This window comes from Crotalus tigris, unplaced genomic scaffold (assembly GCF_016545835.1).
Source record: "Crotalus tigris isolate CLP2741 ecotype Arizona unplaced genomic scaffold, ASM1654583v1 scf7180000018419.1029430, whole genome shotgun sequence".
In the NCBI taxonomy this organism is placed as follows: domain Eukaryota; kingdom Metazoa; phylum Chordata; class Lepidosauria; order Squamata; family Viperidae; genus Crotalus; species Crotalus tigris.
In genome coordinates this window covers 697,219-721,445 of record NW_024096993.1, presented here as the reverse complement: position 1 = coordinate 721,445, position 24,227 = coordinate 697,219, and the positions used below count along the sequence as shown (strand labels likewise).

General features: G+C 36.5%; 1 protein-coding gene across 3 annotated transcripts in view; it reads right to left on the bottom strand.

Moving 5' to 3' along the window:
- Positions 1 to 1,615: 1,615 nt before the first annotated feature.
- AGL (amylo-alpha-1, 6-glucosidase, 4-alpha-glucanotransferase) overlaps positions 1,616 to 24,227 on the bottom strand; it is a 51,408-nt gene continuing 28,796 nt past the window's right edge. For all 3 annotated transcript variants that reach the window (XM_039352273.1, XM_039352271.1, XM_039352272.1), the window contains exons 18-34: positions 23,835 to 23,959; positions 23,554 to 23,666; positions 23,315 to 23,449; positions 21,569 to 21,699; positions 20,276 to 20,412; positions 19,924 to 20,057; positions 17,389 to 17,564; positions 15,087 to 15,189; positions 14,266 to 14,491; positions 12,641 to 12,752; positions 12,236 to 12,371; positions 8,803 to 8,915; positions 6,762 to 6,973; positions 6,307 to 6,404; positions 5,133 to 5,220; positions 4,907 to 5,040; positions 1,616 to 2,708 (exon numbers count right to left, since the gene is read on the bottom strand). In XM_039352273.1, the coding sequence (XP_039208207.1) occupies positions 2,591 to 2,708; positions 4,907 to 5,040; positions 5,133 to 5,220; positions 6,307 to 6,404; positions 6,762 to 6,973; positions 8,803 to 8,915; positions 12,236 to 12,371; positions 12,641 to 12,752; positions 14,266 to 14,491; positions 15,087 to 15,189; positions 17,389 to 17,564; positions 19,924 to 20,057; positions 20,276 to 20,412; positions 21,569 to 21,699; positions 23,315 to 23,449; positions 23,554 to 23,666; positions 23,835 to 23,959 (2,291 nt within the window). In that variant the 3' untranslated portion in view covers positions 1,616 to 2,590. The remainder of the gene's footprint in view (positions 2,709 to 4,906; positions 5,041 to 5,132; positions 5,221 to 6,306; positions 6,405 to 6,761; positions 6,974 to 8,802; positions 8,916 to 12,235; positions 12,372 to 12,640; positions 12,753 to 14,265; positions 14,492 to 15,086; positions 15,190 to 17,388; positions 17,565 to 19,923; positions 20,058 to 20,275; positions 20,413 to 21,568; positions 21,700 to 23,314; positions 23,450 to 23,553; positions 23,667 to 23,834; positions 23,960 to 24,227) is intronic.

Sequence of the window (24,227 nt, the reverse complement as noted above, 5' to 3'; positions counted from 1 at the left end):
TCAATAATTTGTTGATCTTGTTCATCATAGGCACCATGGGATCCTTCCCAACCACTCTATAGGCCGTTGTATCATCAAGGAGTTCTAATGCCTTGGCCATATACAGCGCTCTATCCATTACCATAGTGGCCCTGCCTTTATCTGCCGGTAATACAACTATAGACTCATCCCTTCTGAGTTGTTCTAGGGCCACAGTCTCCTCCCTGGATAGGGTCTGGTAATGCCTATGTTGCATAAGCAGTCCAGTAACTTGCTGTTTTATAGAGTTTCTGGAATCCTCCCCTACACCCCCGTGATATATGGCAGGTTCTAAAGCTGCTATGAAGTCCAACAAGTGTGCATCCATGAGGTTATGTCCTACATCGCGCTGCAGCAAGGTGAGTTGAGAATGTGTTAGCCTTCTAGAGGACAAGTTGTGTACCAGCTTGTCTGCGAACCCGTTGCTTTTCAACTCACGTAGGGCGTTTACCTTGTTTTGAAGACGCATGTTGGTTAGTCGACTGGTTCTCTCAGCTACGGACCGGATGTGTTGGTCAAGCGCCTGAAAGTGCTGTTCTGATAGTTCTAGACCACACTGTTTGCGGTGATGGCGGTGATAGTTCTAGACCACACTTTCAGAGTCTCCGCCTGTCTGTGTTGGTCGTTAACAAGTGCCCGGAGTGTACGGCATTGGTATTGCCGAAGTGCCTGTTGGCATTCCACAGAGTCCAACACGAGCCTCCTCCTTAACGATTTAGGTGGTAAATCCTCCCACATGCACGTATGCAGGAAGGGCAATTTCTGATAGCAAGCCGAGATACGGCATGTGAGCTTCTCCCAGCGCCTAGCTAAGAGCAAAACTGCTCTATCATATTGATGAGTTATAAAGCTAAAAGTTTAACTCTTGGGTATGTCCATAATAAAACCAATAAATACCGATCACCAAGAGGAAAGTAGTAAAAAACCACTTGTGTAATAAAGAAATACTTAGATGGACATGGTGAGGGGGCCGTGGGGTTGGATAATCAGATGGGGGTGGCGCCCGTGGATAGGGGAATGCATTGCAAAAAGGCGGCAGCACGCCCCGGTCATGATTACAAAGGACGGAGGAATTTGACAGTAGGGTCAAGGCACATGGTGGGATTAAAGAAGAACTGCACCCCCTCCAAAGTATGATGCCATACACAGGAGGACGAGGGGGGAGGGGGACAATCACCATCGGCAAGCAAAGGGGAAAGAACTCCCTCTAGCCCTGGAGTTAACGAGGAGAATACTTACAGTAAAATATGGAGGAGACATGGGAAAACATCATGCACTGATGTAGGTGGTATATCTGAGTCACGGCACGATCAGCTGGGTCCAATAACAGGTTCTAGAAGCCGGATACAGGCTGCTAACATCGTATAAAGGCTCCTTCCCAGTGACTACTTTTAAAGCCCTGACGATGTTGAGTGGTCCCAACGAAAGCTCGGCTCATTAAATAATTTTTTACTACTTTCCTCTTGGTGATCGGTATTTATTGGTTTTATTAAGATTTTTATGGATAGAGTGGGAGAGATTCCTCCCTCTTTCTCTCAAAATACTAGCATATCACTAGGGTCAGCGAAATGGCGAGACATTACAGTAGATAAAGTTATTTATGCAGCATTGGATTAATCTATGGAATTTACTAACACAAGGTATAGTTTTGGCAAGTTTCTTTTGGAAGGGATTTGACAAATTCATCCAGGATTGAGGCTATTAATAGTGACTAACCATTCTAACCAGTACTTTCAGCGATGGAAACAATGGGCTTCTCTGGTTCCCTTCCCAAGTAAAGCTCAATAGAAAGGAACTGTCCTGTTAGCAGAGGGATGTTATTTCTATAATATTAGCTACTGGGGAACAGAATATGTGACCACTGGTCTGATGTACTATGTTTTTAAGGCTCTTGAATGTCAAATTCGGCTAATACTCGAATTACAACTGTAATGGAGACCGCTCACCATGGTCATAGCTCATAATGATTGTAATGTAAAAAAAAGCTGATTTTTACAACGTCTGCAGTGCGTTGTTAAGGGAATGCGTGGTTGTTAAAGAACCAATAGGACAACATGGTCACGCGATTGAAGGACACAGCAAACAGCCACAAATGCAGCCCAGTTGCCAAGGACCTAAAATGCAGTCACATGACGGTGGTGGGACCCATTGTCAGAATTTTGAATCTGGGCTATAACTATCCCCCAAGTAAGTTCACTGGAACTAAGCAAGTGGTCATAAATCTAGGGCTACCTATATGGAAGCACCTTAAATTGGGGCTGTCATTCTAAGAAATTTCTGAAATAGAACTCCACTTCAGGGAAGATATGTGGCGTTTGTAACATATCAAAGTCTAACTTTCTATGCTTTTATACTTGATTTACATATTGAGTATATTAATTTTAAAATATGCACACAGATTTTAAAAATTATGATGTGATTCTCAAATGATGAACACTCATGTAGTCCTACAATTGCCAAGGAACAATAGGCATAAACAACTTCTATCAGTAGGACTTTTAACAATAAGACAAGCATCGTTATTTGCATTCCAGACAAAAGCTAGCAAGTTTTTTAAGACAGACAACTACTGTTATAAATCACAGAGGACCTCAAGGACCACAGCAATTGACCAAGCTTGGGTTTCACAGCTGAAGGGACAATATTGACCATTTTCATTAGTCAATTCTGGAAGCCCTTTCCAAGGAGACCTGCAGAAAAACCAAGTCAACATATTACTATCTGAATAACTGCAAATATATTACACCAGAAAAACATATCTTAAATAAATACAAGATACTGTCAGAGCAGATATGAGTTAGACAAATTAATTTATCTTTTCCACCATATTTCTAATTAGCTGCTTATATTTATTAATTTGTATTTATAAGAGAAAGTGGAAAATCCCATATTACAGAAAAAATTTTACAGAGCACACATACATTCCTATAGAATTCTGAGGGATATTCAGTTGCGGCATTTCGGCTCTAAATGGAATAGGGCTATGATTTGAAATGAAGAACAGATGGAGTCCTTGATTTATGATCACAACTTCCACTGCCAAGCAAGGTGGTTGTTAAGAGTCACCACTGATTTGACAAACTTTTCAGCCCTGTTGTTAGGCAAATCACTGCAATTGTTAAGTAAATCATATGGTCATTAAGTGAATCTGGCTTCCTTCGTAGACTTTGCTTGTCAGAAGCTGACTAAGAAGGTTGACTCTGGGATGCTGCTACTGTCGTAAGTACACCTCAATTGCCAAATGCCTAAATCTTGATCATCTGACTTTCCAATAGTTGCGAGTGTGAGGATTGGCTGCAAGTCATTTTTCTCAGTGCCACTGTAACTTTGAACAACCACTAAATGAATAGTTGTTAAGTCGAGGACTACATGAGAGTGATATGAAGAACCCAGAGATGAAATTAGCTCAACCCAGTGGTTCTTATTTGTAATTCAGGGGCTGTTCAGGGTTAAAGCATCTGTAAAACATGAAAAAAAATTTTCTGTGTCCTTATCAATATCTTTTCCTTTCTTATGCAGTCTGGAATACAGAAATCTGCTCAGCCAGTGCGCTGGATTCCCAAGTATACAGGCCTCAGTCCAGCCATCAAGGCATACAAGTTATTGCATTTGAATTCCTAGACTGTCTAACTTACCTCAGAGTGGTTGTTGTGAGGAAAATAGGAAAAAGGAATATTAGATATGTTTGCCACCTTGAGTTATTTATATAAACAATAAAAGTGGGATATAAATAAATAAATAAAGGATAAAAAATAATGTTCTCAGACACTACCCAACCAATAATGCAGAGCTATGCATACTAATCTAGCTTCCAGTCAAAAGGCAATAACTTTCTGATTGAATAATTTTTGTATCTAGAAAAATCATCTTCTGAAAAAGAAAGAGAATATAGCTCAAGTTCTTGCTTTTTCCTAACCTATCAAAACATTGATTTTCCTCATGAGTTTCAATTCAGAGAAACTCTCTGAAGAACAAATTCTATTAGGATATGAAATAGAAAATCAGAACTGTATTAAGCCCCTTGTAAACCTTAAGCACATTTATTATTTCAGTAGCCATCCAGATGATTGTGGCTGAAAAGGTATTCCCTGAACTTATATTCTTCAATAAGTCGCAGGGAATTTTATTTTGTTCAAAAGCACAAGTAATCTTTTGAAGATCAGCATCTACTTTATTTCCATGTGTGACTGCAAGAAGAAAATTCACTTTCCCTGATTCCCTAACTTCCTATTAGGTATGATTTATTGATATTCAACCTATTCCTCAACACCTGACTGGTTATTGAATTTGAAAGCAAACTAAGTATCAGACTTGATTTTATTTGCAGTGCAAAAAACTAAATTAAAGTCTAAAATTGAATTCAGTTCTGCCTTCATGATTCCAGTTCAGTCAGCACTAAACTAAGATATCTATAATAGCTGTACATGTATGCAAAATAAAATAGCAATAATATCCTACATACATTTAACTTTAACACATACAAATTTTGATGTGATGTTACTTTTCAGATTTTTTTTTGTTCAAGTTGAAAAACACTTCATAGGCTGTGCCTAATGAATCATACATTTGTCACTAAAAGAACCATATCCGTTCCTTTTTATAGGAAAGGAATAGCCTATAAAAGCTTTTATCATTTAAATTATTTTATTATGCGTTTGAGCTATATCTTGAACATCTGCAGAGTGTCTGTCTGGCTCTTTTTAAGTTTGCACTATATATATATATATATATATATATATATATATATATATATATATACATACACACACACACACACACACACACACACACACCACACACACATATATATTTTCATGAGGTGAGAGCTATTTTGCTATCAAAATGGATGTTCAACAATAATATTTTATATTGTATAAATAAAAGCTACCTCTCAAGATGAACATAATGGCGAGAAAGAACGTTCTTAATCAAAAACACAGTCTTTGCATAGATCTCTGTACCAATTAACTTGGAGAAGTATAGTTTGGCACGAAGGAAATATCCAATTGGCCAAAGCCATTCCTTAAAAAAAAAAACAGAATTTTAATATGTTTTAATATGAAAAATGAAAATCTGAAATCAATTGATAAAAATTGCTAAAGTATAATACTTACAGGTCCTTGATGGTAATTGAATCCTTTAGACACATTATAATTATCATTGTCTAAGGCATTATTGTAAACACCACAATAAACCATATCACTAGGGGAAAAAAAATAAAAGAGTCAATATTTCTGAGAAAGAGACATCAGGTTTTATGAAATTACTTAGGACAAATATCATTAAGATGGTGTTTGTCATTAATTTTTATAGGATTTTAGATCTGATGTTTTATATATTAATGAATCTTATTCTCAGTGGAGTATATTTATTTATTCACACATTATTCACTGCAAGAGAGTGTAAATGATGTCAACATCTCTTTATCTGCAGCGAAGCTGTATTAATTAACACAACAGTGATGTTGCACTAATGTACTAATATGACATTTCTATGACATTATTGTTTAAAATGTTCAGTTCACATCTCAGAATGTGCTCTCTTGATAAGGATCAAGAAAACAATAATGATAAAATGCTGCTTGATTCTCTTTTACAATATTTCAGACTAGACAACAGGATACAAATGAAACTAATATAAAAAAGAATAGTGGTCAGCTATGACCTTTGTAAAATCAATCCCATCACAATCAAAGAAAAACTTTTATGACTTAGGCCTCTGATTATTAGTTAAGTCAAATCTATCTTCAATGTAATTCCCACTACAGAATTTCTTTAAACTATGATGATGTGACAGGAAAATAAGTACACTTGACTAAAACTTAGCTCCTATTTACAGTGATACTTATTAATTTACACTAGATAAGCCTTCTTATGCAACCATGTCTTCATCATACTTGGCCCTTCCCACTCACTCTGGCAGAATATGCATACTCTGTCAGGCAAGGAATTGTGGCTGCCAGGGTCCGAAAGAGCTTTTTTTTGCTGTGGTTCCTGCCCTTTGGACAATCATCCCTCATGAGGCAAGATCAGCCCATCATTTCTTAGGTCTTCCAAAAGAACCAGAAAATCTGGTTTTGTCAACTGGCTTGGAATCCTGATGTGGGTATCCTGTTTTGGAAGTGGCTAGTAAACTAGTACAAGATCTCACCTCCACCCGGTCTATGCACTGGATTTTTATCCATTTCAAAATTAATTTTAATGTTTTAGCTTTTAATGTCTGATATTTTCATGTTTTATAATTGTTTTATACTTTTTTTGGTAATTTGACAAATAATAAAATACTTACTCTGGGTCTAAAGTTTTCATGCCAAGTGGACCAAGTAATTTTTTCTCTAACATTTCAAGTGCTTTCCAAGCATGCTCAGGAGAGAACAATTCAGGTGCCTTGATTTTTTTTTTTTTTAAAGTAGAAAAATACATCACATATAAACAACAGAAGAATACTGAAAAATTAAATACAAAAGATATACTTTGCAGTGTCCTCACAAGATTGTCATGAAGTTATATCCCACGTTATAAATAACATTTATTTCACAAACTTATTTATTGAAGAACATGATCCCTAAGCGTTCCCTGCTGTTTCTAGTCCCATCTATTCCACTGCTTCTCCCAGCAAACTATCATCTTTATATCTTCCAATATTTTAACCAATTTTTCTACTGAAAAATATTCAAAATTGCTAACAAGTGTTAAAAACATATGCAAAAACACCACATGTCATTTTAAAAACATCATACGCACCACAACCATTGCTATAGGGAAATTTGGCCTCAATTGATAATCACACCAAGGACTTGATGCTCCATAGCTGTCTTTGTATATGCCCCTCTTATGAACCAGAGTTGGATGTGTCTCATTGGGATCATTTGGGTTTTCAGAGACAAAAAACAGCTTTTCGAAATGGGCTTGGATTTTTCTGTTCCATTGATCATATGTAAAAGTCTCATCTCTCCCTGGAAAATAATATCAGTTTTGTGTAATTGACTAACAAAATAAAAAGCATCATTAAGGACAGATCCAGGTAAGACATAGCTATTCTGTAATTAGAAATACGATGCTATCACCGTACAAATATATTACCTAAAATTCTCCAGATTCAGTGTTGCTAACTATCATTCTGAACGGGGACACTATTTCCAGGACAGAACTAAAGCCCATTTTATCTGGAGGACCCATTAATAATAACAATGGTTATTATGTTCATCTGTATGGAGGCAAAGAAACAGCTGACGGAAAACAGAATTTTGGGTTGCAGATATATTAGTGTGGATGGAATCAGATGGATGAGGAAATCTTATTTTTTTAATAACAATACCCCTTCCACATGTGTCCCAAAGGTGCTTTTCAAAAGCCAACTGGACTTTCTTGTTTTTTCCCTTGAAGATGTTTTGCTTCTCATCCTGACGAACTGAAGAAGTTTCTTAGATGAGAAGCAAAACGTATTATAATAATAATTAATTATTATTAATAATAATTTCTGGCTGCACAAGACCAAGCCTTAAGGACAAATGCATATAAAGTCAAAATTGAGAAGACAGCAACAGACAATAAGTGCCGCCTATGCAAAGAGGCTGAAGAAACAGTGGACCACCTGGTAAGCTGCTGCAAGAAGATTGCACAGACTGACTACAAGCAGCGGCATGACAAAGTAGCAACAATGGTGCATTGGAAGATCTGCAAAAAATATCATTTGCCTGTAATCAAAAACTGGTGGGATCATAAAATAGAGAAAGTCATAGAAAATGATAAAATTAAACTGCTCTGGGACTTCAGAATTCAAACAGACAAGCACCTGCAACATAACACCCCGGACTTAACAATTGTCGATAAGAAAGACAAAAAAGTCTGGATAGTGGATGTGGCAGTGCCTGGAGACAGAGAATAGACAAGAAAGAACTGGAGAAGATAACAAAATACAAAGACCTACAAATAGAAATAGAAAGATTGTGGCAAAAGCAAGCAAAGGTAGTACCAATAGTAATAGGTGCCTTAGGTGCAATCCCAAAACAACTGGAGCACCACTTGAACACCATTAGCATTGACAAATTCAGATTATTTCTTATCCTCTCCATAAATCAGCACGAATGAAGGCTTAAGGGAAATGGGGAAGAAAAATCCTGGAAATTTCTGCTGCAGTAAGCAGCTTGTGGGTGTCTCAGAATCCAAATTAAAATAAGAGCATGCAAACAGCTATATATGGCTGTACCGCAACAGATCTCCAGAAAACTAATCCACATGGTAATATGGAAAAAATAAAGTTCCCTATTCTAGAAAAAAAAAGCTGGAATGTAAAGAATGAAAACACGATTTTAGAATGTCTTGCTTAATCTGATGCTCCCCTCCCCAAATGTATTAAATTGAAATCCTAGTACAAGTGGTGGGTACTAGAATAGAAAAAAAAAGTTCTAGAACCATGGACCAAAGTAAATACTGCAAGGCAAATGCAACATTTTAAAGAAAAATTCAAACCCACATGTACTGAATAACATCAGATGTATTTTTTTCTTTGTTCTACAATGGAACAGACAGCTGATTATATAGCTTGTTCCCATTTAATCTTTAAAACAATCCCAGTTAACTATCTGAAATGTCCATTGCTCTTCCATCCCAACCATTTCTTGATTTAGGGAGAACTGGAATCCAGCTGACTCCTGTTGGAAGTCCTATCCTTTCTGTTGCTTTCTGAGTGTTATTCAAAAAAACATATATTGGGCACTTTATTACTATTATCAGTAATATCATTTTTCTACTTCCATTTTACACTGGAGCTACATTTGCTTACCGTCACTTTTCACAGTAACTCCAGGATATGGAAATATCTTCTTCTCTGACAATTCCTGTAACCAGCGAACGGTTGATTTGCATAGGCCAACAATTTCCACAGCGGAACCATCTCTAAAAGGACAGCCACAGCAGAAACGTAAGTTGCTCTTCCGTTCCCAAATAAAGATTTTGGTTATTATATTTATTGGTCATGCCAAGAGCACAGAACTCTGATTATATCAGTAACTCCCTTATATATTTTGGAAGAGGGCAACATTAGTGTATAAGATAATTGTTTTTTTTAAAAAACTATTTTGACATTGATGAGAAATATACCAGACAATCCAGAGAAGTAATGTCAATCAAAACAGGCAGTAATTGGCTAGTGATGCCAAGAGTTAAATTTGGATTTCAAGATTTTCATAAACTCCTTTGGATATACATGACTAATTTAAAGAACAGTTATGGATTCATGTACATGTAAAGTCACAAGCATTGCTTCTGTTACCATCCCAAGGGCTTCCGTTGCACAATGTGTTGAGAGTTACACTTCAAAATTGGACAGGGGCAGAACTCAAAGTTGGCAGGATTTATTTATTTACCTATCTACATACACATATACAATAAATGAACCTTTGTTAATTTTTATTTTCGCATATCCATAGGATAGTTCGTTTCTCTCATCTCTCATTCTCTCAACTCCTTTATCTCTATAGCAAATCAAACCAACGGGAACTAGCTGTTGTCTATTTGTTCGCAAGTAAATGGTGCTACAGTCACTGGGTGGGCAATGGGGGGCTTATTTTAGTCTCTGATTGCACGAAAAGGAAGCGAGCTTGCACTCTGACATTGTGGTTTTCTCTTTGAATAACTAGAAGAATGCTTTCTTCCTGATCCAAAAAAGAGGAAACAACAATATAGCTATTTTCATGATAGCAGAAGGAGCTATCTATGCCACAGCTGCTCCCCCCTCCCTTGCTTTGGAATGGAGAACAGAATGGAGAAGATGCGGACAATACAGGAAGACTTAAGGAGAACAGATAGAGAATGCAGACAAGATGGGAAGGATCAGGCAGAGATGGGGAAGAAATTGAAAAAAAAAAGAGAGAGAAATATTAAAAGCAGGGTTAGAAAGGCAGGAACTGAAGAAATAAAAAATAGGCTGCACCCAATCCTTGACTAGCTTCCATTTAGTACAAAAGCTGAATTTGCACTCCTGTCCTAACCCATGGCTTAGCATTGGATCATGTGGAAATTAGGCCTTAGCAAGCCTAGTAATCCTTCCTTTCAATCAGATCTGGATTGCATATTTAAGTCACGTATAAATCTAGTGTTTGTATGTCAAAAATCCCCAAATGGGTAATTTCATTGATGCTCATTTTATATGAACCCAACCTTGCCATTTAGCTTAGCAAAACACAGGTAACATTTAAAGATCCTTCTGCTGCTAGATGTTTAATGCAAACAGCATGGTTTAAAATCATTTTTCATAAAATACTTTCATATTTTTTAATCCAGAGGATTTCAAGCAAAACTCCTGCCTTGAAATGCCTGCACGTTTATAAGTCTTTACATATATTTTATATATAAATCTGCCTGAACTGAATATGAATATGCTTGAGAGAAAACTGGCAATGGACAGGGTTTTCATGTATTTAATTTAGCCAGTTTGTTTTTCCACTGAACTAGCATTTTCCATTGAAAATAGATTTTTTTTTAATTCAAAAAGAAACTAGTTCAAAGCAATTGGACTTAATAATTGGACTTAAGCAAACTCTGAATGCTCTGGCCAAACACTACTCTAAGGAAGCGTTTGATATCAAATGTAGTAAAATTGAGATCCTGATCTTGGCAGAGACCTAAACTGCATGCTTAAAGGAGAAACAGCAAGAGTGTTGAACAAGTGCAATCTTTTGAATATTTGGTTATGGTTTTCCATAGCTCCATCAAACACAGCGCACACCAAAATTATGTCATACAAAATGCTCAAAAAACTGGCCAATTCTTTTCACTTTTCCAGAGAAGCACAGTGTGTCCCCCAGCAGCACTGAAGCTACATTCAACTAAGACCTGTGCACAACTATGTTTTGGTGTTCAGTTAGGACCTTACATTTTTTTTTACTCCTCTTGAAAAGATCCAACCTAAATTCCTAAGGGCTACATTCCAGGTAGCTCCTTGCATTCCAAATGTAATATTAAGGAAGGAAGCAGGGCTATTTAAAGTCAAAATAGATGCACGGACCTGTATGATTCCATGGTGATTGAAGTCCTTTCCTATATGTTTGAGTTCCTTTCTTATTGAGGACAATTACAAATCAATATGGTTCAAGACAATCTCACAAAAATTTCAACTTCTCAACTTTTCCAGGGAGGCCTTCCTAATGATGGGTTATGAGGATGCACTCAGCATATTTAAACAATATTATCCAAAATGTGAAAGCCCAACAGAGCCAGTCTGCTCTACTTAAGAGTATTTTTCACAGAAGTCAATCCCCTTTATATAAAGCAGTGAGATACTTACACCACAAAACTGTTTTCAAATTCCGAAGAGCATTAACTTTAGCACACTTCAGTGATCTCCACACAGACATTTTTGAGGGATGATACAAAAAGAGTTCCTTATGAGCTGAGAAGTTGCCACCATGGACATGGGTCTGTTGAAACTGCAGCTCATGTCTTGCTATTTGTATTGTCTATAACAGGGGTCCCCAATCCCCGGTCCGTGCATGCCAGCAACCGGTCTGCACAAACAAGGAAAGCCCCACCCACAGGATGCAGGCAGCACACAAAACCACGCCCTCTCCGGTCCACAGAAAAACCTCTCTCCACATAACCGGTCCCTGGTGCCCAAAAGGTTAGGGATCTCTGCTCTGTAAGGATTCAAGGACCGGACATAACTCCTTACCTGGTAAATTCTGACTTTTTTTTAATGTACAATTGTTATCAGATTGGCAAGAGTCAATCTCCCTGAAGGTGGCTAAAATTTGTAATATTTCTAATATAAAATTGAGCTTCCTGCTCTCCCCTGCCCATCTTTTAATTCATACTGTTGTACTTCCATTGTTTATTTTTATTGTTTTTATTTTTGATTGCTTTACCATTGTTATGTTTACATTTTTTTTATCATTTTTCCCATTTTTACCGTTCCAAGCTGTCCAGATGAGATGGGTGGCAAATAAATTTAACAAACAAATACTGCCTATAAAATTAGGCAGACTTTTATTATCTACTAACAAACCCACCACCAATTGTATTATTTTATATGGTTTTGTTTTTGCTTTATTTTTTTTAAATCCATTTTTGTTTGCAATTCTGATCGGTGACTGCAATAAAAACATTCATTCACTCATTCATAGTTCACAGCAATATCTTTACACTGATTTCTAATTAGTCAAACAATTACATTCAGGCTTTTAATGTGCTAATAAACGCTACAAGCATTTGTGCAGTACCTTGGAGTGGCTGGAATTCCTTTGTTGCGAGCTCTATCGCTCTCTCCCATTTTATCCATCCAGGTACCACAATTAAAACGGTTCCCTCCAAAGATGAAGCCCGTATCCATGTCCACTCCTGCAGTTACGTTAAAGCCTACAAAGTATAAATATTAGCTTGTTTTCCAGAAAAGCCACATGAAAATGTTTCCCCCCTACGCATCCACTCAGAATAAATTAGGGCTTTTATGGCAGCCCAAATTACATTGACTGACAACACAGTCATATGAATGCTGTATTTTAAGTCATGGAGAAGAGTATCTTTAAGGGGATTTAAAGAAAATCTCACTTTATTTCAAGATATTTTAGGAAGCTAGGAAATAAACAAGAACATCCATTTAAAAAAAATAGTTGCAAAATGTATACCTTCATCTCTCATGTTTCGATCTATTTGTGGGCCAGCATTCCTCTCTCGGAAATCTATGCCTTGGGCATGCTTTTGCATTGCTTCCTGTATCACTTCATATAATGGCTGATCCTGGGTATCAGTAGTTTAAATATAGGGGGAGAAAGGAAAAAACACCTAAATTAAAAACACACATAACAAAGTACATAGCGTTTGTAAAGGAATCTCCTATTCAGAGGCAAGTCCAATGGACTCACTCTCAAGAGTGGTGTGTACTGGATTTATGTCCCACATTTCCTCCAGAACGTCAAAATCTATATAAATAAAAATGTAAATGTTCGTTTGTTCAAAATCTTAGATCTCCGAAAGTTCTTCACCGATTGCTTTGAAATTTTGACACAACGTTGCATTCAAATACACGCATGTTTTTATATACCTACTATTATATAGCTGTCACACCTGTGACAGGTAAAAAGATGGTTTTTTGAAAAACAGCGCCATCTGTTGGATGTAAAAGCAACCAGACAATCTCTATATCTGCACATACAATGGAACAACAAAAAATATTGTATACCCAATAAGCACTGTGAAATTAAACATCTTACAAACATGCGCTTTCTCTTTTCTTTCTTTTCCATTTAACCAGACTGAGCCACAGCAACGCGTGGCCAGGTACAGCTAGTGATTACATAAAACTCATTTTATCCCTGGAAAACTATTATATGAGTTAGGTTGGGCTAATAAAGACTGATGGGCCCAAAGTCTCCTAGTGAGTGGATTTGCCTGAAAATAAATTTGAAACTGAACATTCTCAGTTTACTCACTCCAACACTTTAAACTCTGCACTTTATTTTTTTTCCCCCATTCAAACATGTCTGAATCTTGGAGACTCTTGAACAGATTCTTGTAATTTTCTTGAGAAGGTTTTTCAGAAGTGGTTTGCCATTGCTTCCTTCCGAGGGCTGAGAGAAAGTGACTGGCTCAGGGTCACCCAGCTGGCTTTGCCCTAAAGTAGGACTAGAACTCAAAGTCTCCTGGTTTCTAGCACGATGCCTTAACCACTACACCAATCTGTCTCTCCAAATTTCAGAGTGGTCCTCTGTACTATGTGATATCAAGTGTAAATTTAAGGTGCTGAAGAGAGATCTAGTCAGCATTTCTCCTTCCAATGCAGGTCAAAAATACTTCAACACTACAGTGCAATAATATATACAACTGGTTTCTTTAGAAAAAATACACTTTCTTTTAACATTTGTCCTTTAATGAGTACGATTACAACAATAAGACTATGTCAATGAAAGTAATACTATAATATTGAAGTTCTTTGGGCAAGTGTTTACATTTTATTTAAACTGCAGAACAAGAGTCTCTTGGAGAATTTCCTTCCCAACCACTGCTAAGGACAAAACCTTTTTACCTTATCAGAGGCCACCAAGCATAATGATCCAAGCTGTTTTTTGTACTCACAATAGCATCAGGCTAGTTATAGGCATCACACAACACCACAGAGGATCATTCTACTTCAGCAATTGTCTGACATGAGCTAAAGTCAACTCCCAAACCTGGAAGATTCCTTTCCCAAATTAACACATCAATAAAACATGTAAGAAATTGAACTGAGCTAAAAGAGAGAAGCTATAATTACCATTTTGCCTGCTGGCTGAGGTAGAGAATCATCAGTAGGATACATTCTAGATATCAGACAGTTGAGAATGTCTATGCCATTTGGAACGGTTTTACAATAATCTTGTATACACTGAAGCCACCACCATACAGCATCACGACAATTGTACCTGGCATGAGTACCTTGGCCAAGCAGATTAGGAATTAGACCATGCCTTAAGGTTCCAGCAAATGCTAATATTATGTTCCTGAAACCAGAGAGATGGAGACGGGAGTGAATATAAAAATGGTAGGCTTTCAAGTTCTCTATTACATTTCACTAAAAATATGTGAAGTAAAAATGGTTGTAAAATCGGGCCTGGTCATGAGATGCTCACTTAACTACTGCATCACGTAGTAAAGAGGTTTCTGATTCCAATTGTAGTCAAAAGTAGAGGACTACCTGTATTTAGTCTTGCATAGATTAAATCATCCTGTTTAATAAGAGTTTTCCAGAGGATTGGCTGAAAGGCACTCAGGCCAGAATTAGGGTGGGTTACACAAACAAATAATTCTATCCTTTCTATTTGAAAAACATTAACAAAAATGTAAGCATATAAGCATTGCTTTAAATGACTAGAACCTTATTTACCCCAATGCAAATTTCTATTGTCATTATTCTGTTGGCATAAATATATACTTTAGTGTGTGGATTTGGTAGATAGGTAAGTAGATAGGAGAGAGGGAGGGAGGGAGGGAGGGAGAGAGAGAGGGAGGGAGAGAGAGAGAGAGAGAGAGAGAGAGAGAGAGAGAGAGAGAGAGAGAGAGAAAACCAGGTACTATTGACATTTGTAACTGCTTTACCTTGCTTCCAAGTAGCGTCCAGTAACTAACATCAGCCCTCTCAGTGCAATAAAGGTATCTCTTCCCCAGCAACGGAAAATGCCAGATGAAAAATGAGGTAAACCTGAAGAGTGAGAGACAAAGCAGATGTAAAGCATTAGAACTTAATAGCTCTCTACCTTTCAAAAACAGCTTACTTTATATTTATGGCTGAGCCACACTCTGCTCTATTCTCTCTGAGTAACTCAATTTGGATGACGTCCATCTGCACAAAGTCATCCTAATTTATCAACAAAATGAAGATTGGGACCTTCCTTGCACTCATTAGCTAGCAAAACCTATCTATGGGATAAGATAGATGAACCTTTTGTTTCTCTGTGTGGTAACAGTCGCTTGGAACCAATACGAGGTCAAAAAAGATACCAACTGTTGGGAGAAAGGTCCTAAAATATACAGAGAAAATATTAGGCTTTTATATCACAATATATGAACACATTATTTTCTTAATACTGTAAGAAAATACTATTTTTTACTTTTTATACTTGTATCTGACTGTAACATTAAAATCAGCTCTGTCACACTGCTCTGCAAAGCTCTATTTAAATCACATTTTTTTTTGTTTTTGCTTGCCACTAGAGCACTAAATCTGACATGAGATTTGACATGAAGTTGATTCCAATACCTACATATTTACTTATATTTTCTTTTAGCACAGCTCATATGTACTATAACTCTCTGTATTTGTAGACTAGTCCAACCCAATGAAGAAAACAGAATATATAATTACTAGGTGACTAATAACAATCCACCAATATATAACCACCTGACTTCAAATGACCACTTGTAAACTATGCACTTGGTGTGCAGAGCAATTATTGGAATTTTAATATTATATATCAGTTTGTTGGAGATACTGTATAATAAGGACGATTCTTCTTTAAAACACATATTTTTACAATGTCCTACACTTACTAGTGAATTAAATATATTTGTGAAAACAAAAGCTAAATTCTTCAGAGGATAATATTCTTTTAAATATTACATACCTAGTATATGTAATACCATTGAGTATTACATACCTAGTATATGTAATTTGACAACTTGACAACATAAGTGGATTCTCCACACTTTTACTATGGACAAAAGGCTGATACTGCAGCATTGGAAACATAAATTTATAGCATCTTTCATTCAATGAAGACCTGATTGCACTTGCTACCTGAGTGTTGCCTAACCAACGTAGACTTTGTATGGATTTTTTTAAAAAAGACTTTCTATGTTTTTCCCCCTTTTCTTTAACAATGTATTTATTTCTAACACAATTATCTTTTTGTTTTGTTCTTTTTCTGTTTTTTTCTGTTATTATCTTAAAAGTAATAAAAATAAATAATGAATTACATAGAGCTTATGGTAAAGCATTGAAAGTTATATGCAGGTCTGAACTTCTGTAAAAATTGAAGAACAATTTTCAAGAGGCCTTGAAGAAATCAAGGCAATGATTACCAGAAAGCTTATCTCTAATTCTTATTATTTATATTTTTGGTAGGGGCATGTTTCAGCTTCATGGAATTTTAGCATCAATATAAATTTGATTACCAAGTACAAAGATAAAGAAATTGATTTACATAAACTAATTTATTCAAACTTGTGGTCCTGAAAGATATGCAAATGGACAAAACGTTAGATCAGACTAACCAGAGATCAGACTTTAGGATAATGGAATTCTAGAAAACATGAGTTCTGAAGACCAGTTAATGAAAGAAGACTCTGAATCAACTAAGTGAGTTTGTAGAATCCATTTTTGTTAATAGAAGCTGTTCCACTATAAATTACTGATGATGATGCTGTTCTGGAAACATCACAATAACTATTTTTTCAATTTCTTTAGAGATCTAATGCCCTACCCCTACACTCCAATGTTATCTCTTAATTCTGAGTGGAGGAGATAAAAATACTTAACATAAGTTTAGGAACTAACTAAAAGGATACAACTGTTACCAGGGCTTTTTTTCTCATAGAACACCCAGAACGGAGTTCCGGCATCTTTTTTGGATGGAACCTTGTAGGGTAGGCAAGGCGGGTTGTATGACATGTGTGAGTTCTGGCACCTTTCCCCCCCCCCCAAAAGCACTGACTGTTACTATCCACTCAGATTTAATTAGATTTATACTACACTGCTCCTTCTTGCCTTCCCCACTCCAGATCTACAAGGTTCTTGAGTCTGTTTACAACCTGAATTGCTTCACCTCTGCTAAGCAAAGATTGAAAACATGCAAAATATTTTTAAAAATAGTCTCTTTCATGAACTAGAGATTATGCTTACCAGCTGCTAAAGAAACACAGCATTGTTCTTTTTCTCCCATAATCTCATTCAGCCTATAAGGGACATCCTTTAAGGCAGGAGACAGAGGTGGCAAAGATGGATATTTTCCTATTCCACACATCTGGACTGAGCCCAAGGAAAGATGTTTAACAAACGTTGAACCATTCTGGACAAAGCTATAATTAAAGCAACACCATTTCAAGTCCATACATTTTCCAAACATTGTCAAGCTAGCAAAGAAGCACTGAAGATACAACAATAAAAAAAGTACAAGAGATAAACTATAACAGAAAAACCTGTATAATTAAAAAAAATGACAGTAGAATTACACTGAAACTTCAGTTTTCTGGATCTTGATGCAATGGTTCCTATTTCCGCTGTGACTGACATTGCTTTTGTAATCATGTCAAATTAAATTTGCATTGATATATATCATTTCCATAATATTGTAATAATATGCATGACTGCATGATAATGTTATCACAAAAATGTCACAAATATAGGTGATGACCTCTTTATTTCTTATAAATTTATAAAGATATTTCCAATTTGTCCATTATAAAACTTTTGTATTCTAATTAGAATCTTGGCAAAACAATATCTTTTGCCAATTTCCTAAGTGCTGTAAGAGAGGGTATCAAATACATATCATCCTTGGAGAAAGCATTCCATAATCATACCACCTGTGTACAAAATAGTTAAACCTCTGGCAATATGTAGGGTAGGCACGTCAAACTCGTGACGTTGCGCGATGTATCGGGATTTTTTCCCCATTGCCGGAAATGGGGTGGGCGCGGTTTCAGCGTGATGCATCTGGCCCACGGGCCGGTAGTTTGACATGCCTGATGTAGGGAATCAAAACATCCTCTCCTTTAAATAACTGGGCAGATTCATAATAAGCGAGACAGTGCCCCAGTTAATCAGGCCAGAAGCCATTCAGGCCTTTAAAAGCCAATATCAACTTTTTAAATTGTGCCTGATAACCAGTAAAATTCTTTCTGTGCAAGCTGTGTGTTATATTTGTACCACTGATTAATAGTTTAGTCACTGCATTTTCCATAGACAGCAATTTCCAATCACTTCTTAAGGGCATCCCCACATTGAGTATTGTGCAATGAAGAGCTGTGGGTGGCACAGTGGTTAGAATGCAGTATTGCAGGCTAATTCTGCCGACTGACAGGTTGACTCAGTCTTTCATCATTTCGAGGTTGGTAAAAGGACGACTTAGATTGTTGGGGGCAATGTGCTGACTCTGTAAACTGCTTAGAGAGGGCTGTAAAGCACTGTGAAGCGGTATATAAGTCTAAATGCTATTGCTATTGTAAACAAAGTATGGAAAGCTGTCAAGAACTGATCAGAACTGATACACTAACTATAGCTCTGCAGACATGCTCTTCCTACAGCCACAGACAGTTGGAGACGGGGAGACCTGAATCAGAAGTTCCCAGTCTTGAGAAGACTAATATGTAAAAATAGCATCCTAAGGCCATCAACAGATTTATCACGTATCCATTAATTTGAAAGAGCAAAATTTAATTTGAACTCTAAGAAACTACAATCATTAATTTGAAAGAGCAAAATTTAAACTCTAAGAAACTACAATCATAATTTAGGTTTTGGCTTAATTATTATCTGCAATATAGTCTTTAATTTATCCAAGTCCAGCTAAGAGTAGATTTAGGTGTATCTTCTGCCAAGTCCAGCTAAGAGTAGATTTAGGTGTATGAATACCTAATTAACTGCTGCAACTGAGGCCTGACAGTTAGGAATCAAGAAACAATCCCAAATTATGAATCTAGAATGCAATTTCATTATCAAAAATAGTTACTAAATCCAACACTAATCTAGGATTGTCTAGATTTAATTTTGGTTTGTTCCAATTATCAAGATTAAGATAACATTTAAGGGTTCTGATTGTTTTCATCTAGTGGTTAAACAGTATCAAAGACAAGATAAATCTTAAGGGGAACCACAGGTGAAAAACCATAGTCCCCAAGAAGCACCTTCATCAGATGTTCCAACAGAAGGACAGGAACCACCACAAATAGTGTATCCTACATATCCAATCCTTCCATGATAACACATACACTGGTATCCTGCACATTATATGAACTTAAAAAAACTCATTAGTTTGAACAGTATACTGACAGTTCACTGATCACATCAAATAAAAGATGTGCAAATGAGTTATCACTTATTAGTCACCTTACATTAAACTGACATTCTGTACCAAGTGAAACACATTGTTTTTCACTGAGGATACTTGCATTTACATTTGACTAAGTGTTACCAGGCAGAAATTAAGAGATAACTTACAGGAGATGTATGTAAATTTGTTCTATTTTACTTTAATTAATATAGAAAATAAAGGAAATAATTTTTGAACACAGATTATCCCAGTGGCCATAATGAGTAACCTTGTACTTTTAAAGACAAACAGATGAAACATTCAGAAGTATATGCCACTCTTTGTGCTTGACACAATCCAGCATTATCATGTTCTAGCTTTCTATAGCTACACTAATAAAAACATACCTGGACATCTGTTTCCACACCAAGTCAAGAAGTGTAGTATATGCACCCACTAATATGGCATCAAAATAACATGGAATGAGATAACGAGGGACCCGCTTCAAGTAGATAAACATTGCTTTCAGCCACTTCCCAACCTAATAGTTGAGGGAAACAAACTGTAGTACTAAACTTAAAACTGTAATTAATAACAAATGCTGAAAGTTACATTAATTCCTGTTAGGTAATTGTGCAAAGTTTCCCAAATAATCTGTAAGCTTTCAAGCTTACAAGAAGAGTTCATCAGATAAGTTAATATATAACAAATGAATGTATCTATTTACAAAGAGAATTAGTTTTGTGAAGTTTAACTTACATCAGAGCAAGCTCCAGCACGGGAAATTAAGCGATTGCTCACATAATCAATCATCCAATCTCCAGCTCTCAAATTACCACAGAAAGGATGGCCCAAGTCATTATTTGGTCGTATTTCTGCCATCACTGACATTATTCCTGAGGATCCACAGAAATATGGTTTTGTAATACAGGTCATGACATGCATCATCATGTTATTTATTTATATACCTTCAATTAGGGGTGTCCAACTTTCGCAACTTTATGACTTGCGGATTTCAACTCCCAGAATTCTCCAGCCAGCCAATTCTGGGGGTTGAAGTCCGCAAGTTATAAAGCTGCCAAGACTGGACACCCCTGTCTTAATTCATACTCTCATACTGAGATTTCAAAAACAAACAGCTTTGAAATTTATATATTTCTGAAAACAGTAAAGATCTAAATTTAATTCAAAGAAAAATAAATTAGGATGTTTATATAGACTTAAAAAACACCCCTCTTTTAACAGTGTATTATGCTGCCTTCAGCTAGCCTACAAACTTATAAAAATCTCAATTTCAAAGGTGTAGGATTAAAAATATTCTGCAAAATTATCCTATATTCAGACGTGACAACAAAAAAGGTCATGGTTCTTAGACTTATGTCTAAATTTCACCACTTTATACTGTGATTTATGAGAATTTATCAAACAGGGATATTAAATCACAGTTTGAAGTTATTTTGAAAACTCACAATTTAAACTTACAAAAATTTATGGTTAGTTTGAAAAGTTTAAGTAATCAATAATATATCATTCTCAAAAGAACAACTAGGGTTTACTATGTGTTAGCCCAGTAGCTTTGATTAATGTTCCAGTATTCTTCTGTTTTACTAACTTCTAGAGATCCTAGAAACTGTGAACTAAAACAGGATGGAAATATCAAATATTGACCAAAAAAGATTGCATGGATTTTATTGGATCTATTTTAATTATAGCACAATATGTCACATGAGGTCCCCCAAAATACCATTTTTGGCCCCTGATTTTTGACGATTTCTGCTATTTTGAGATGGAAACATTCAAGAACTATAACACTGATTTTAAAATAGGCTTTTTAAATGTGTGGGCTTAATACAGTTTTAAAAACAAAATCCCAAATTCACTTTCTCACATACAAAAGGGGGGGGGGGGAAACGAGAAGTCCCTGGCCCTGCTCATCCAAAAAAATGTGAACCTTGGCTAAGAATAAAAGCATACAGAAAGTTAAAGTTTGAAATGAAATAAAAATATATTAATTATCAATTAGTTTGAGACAAAAACATGTAGATTTCTTACCTTGAAGGCCTGCATATTTAAGAGGTGTCCAGTTTGGTATGTCATAACATCCTCCACCATCTTCTTGTTCTTCTGCATCACAACGATACAGTATCTGATTTAGGTCTGCTAATTTTAATTTTGATGCAATACTGAGAAAAAGCCATAAATTAGCTGTTACTAGGTGGGGAGTATAATGTACAACCTACAGGTAGTTCTCAAATTATGACCATAATTGAGCTCAGTCATAAGTTGTTGTCGTCATAAATCAAGGCATATCACTGGACCTGAATTTTCAACCTTTTTTGCAGTGTCATTAAATGAACACCATGGTTGTTAAGCAAATCAATTTTCCTCAATGGGCAGTGTTTACCAGAAACCGGAAGTAAGCTCCAAAACTGGTAAAAACTGTTGCAAATTGAGGTCATGTGACTGTGGACATTACAAACAGCTGTAAAAATGAGCTGGATGCCAAGCACCCAAAATACAATTGTGTGACTCTGTGTTTGTATCTGTGCGTCTATCCTAACTTTAAAAATGGATGATTAGTAGCTTTTGGAGGGTCTGTCATAACTTCAAAGGGTTGTCAAGCAACTGGTCTTAAGTCAAGGACTACATATTTGTTGCTACATAACATCTAAGCCATAGTTCACAATAAAATGGATGAAATGGTATAGAGTTTCCTGCCTGAGCAGAGGGTTGGACTAGATGACCTCCAAGGTTCCTTCCAACTTCATTATTATTATTATTATTATTATTATTCCTAAGATGTGGTAAAAGGATGCATTCAAGACATAGGCACACTGCTAAGTTCTCCAAGAATTCTCTTGCTAGGTTTTATTCAACTCTTATCAAGAGCTGATTACAGATTGTCCATATCAGAGGCATGAAAGTGAAATCTTATTTTGTCATTCCAAAGTGAACATTTTGATCTCTTTATCCAGCTAAATCCACGGATACGTATTAGAATTCAATCAATCGACAAAGGACAAAATAACGTGGCAAGCATATGATTATACTAAAAATATTGCCTCTTGCACTACGGCTCCAAAAATATAATCTGTTATTTGCTCAGGAAGAAAGTGCAAAAAGCAGCTTTCCTCTGGGACTGAATTTGGATGGGTGGATTTCCCAAGGACTGCAGTGGGGGGAAGGGAAGATTAAATTTCCACTCCCTCCCTGCTGTGATCGTGCATTGGATGAATACATCCTACCAGTGACATTTAATGAAAATACCCACATTTCTTACGCACAACATGACACATTCACCATAATATGTAGTTCAGTCTTAGAGACAATAACATTCTTTGACAATAACAGTCTTTGAACACTCTTGAACAAGATTGGCAAGAGGTCATTGCTAAGCACACTAATGCCAAAGTCTGAATCATCTGAATGAGACTTCCTTTCAAGAAAGTGTGCACAGAATGTCTTAGTAATCATTACCTCTTTCTCTAAGGTCTAAAGCAGGGGTGTCAAACCCGATCGCATCACGGGCTGTATTATGATGTATCGAGATTTGTTTTGCTCTTGCGGGGCTGAGGTGGGTGTGGCCTATGTGGGCCAGATGCAGCCCGTGGGCCAGATGAGGCCCATGGGCCGCGTTTTTGACATGCCTGGTCTAAAGTATTAATGGCCAAAAGTAACATATTTATTGCCAAACATACTATTGTCTTACTAATTCCTCATGACTGTTTTGAATACAGAGCAAGCAAGGAAGACATTTTCGTAACTTTTTGTTAAGTTTCAACATAGACACAAGCTTACATTGAAAAAGGGGTTTTCAGTATAGCTTCTGAACCATCATCAGGCAGACTTCCAGATTTAAAGTGAGGACTGAACTGGATTAGATGATTACGAAGTACTCCTACAGCATCTTGTGCCTTCGGATCAAGGCTAACTCTACAATATTAGCACCAAACAAGAGATGTTAGTCTTCCATTCCAATAATCTCCATAAAATCCATCAAATATTTTGTAAAATGGGTAGAAATAACTGCTATTTACCTAAATATGATCACGCTCCCTGGTGTAAGCTTTTCAAATTCTATTTCCTGAACAAATTCATTAGGACCTTTTGTGGCAACTGAAGCTTGCTTTATTATTTTACTTTCCGTGAGCTAACAAGAGAAGAAAAACAGTTGAATGCAGGTAACTGTTAAAATTGCAGGGAGGGAGGGGGGAGAGAGAGAGAGAGAGAGAGGGAGGGAGGGAGGGAGGGAGGGAGAGAGAGAGAGAGAGAGAGAGGGCTCTGTGGTATTTTAATTTGATTTACAACATGAACTAACCTGTATGTGTTCTCTGAGCTCAACTGTATAGTCAGGCAACCCATTGATTGTATGATCATCCTTTTTATAAGGATCTGCATTTCTCTCAACAGTCCTAGCTTCAAGAACTACTTCTTCAATTTTGCCTGTAGAAACAGTAAGAAAAAAGTAATTCTTATGCCACAGTGGGTAAAAATGTCATAATTACAATTAGTAAAGGACATTGAGTAATAGCCAGCCATACAATACATGAGTTCTTTATTATTTATTAGCCACAATGCAAAATTGTCTGATTTCAGTTTTAAGAAGTTACTTAGTACCAATGAAGAGTAATCGTAGACTGTATCCAGGATGTGAGAGATGTGGTTATTACTGAACTCCAAGTCAAGAACAGAAGTAAGGATTGAAGGTCAT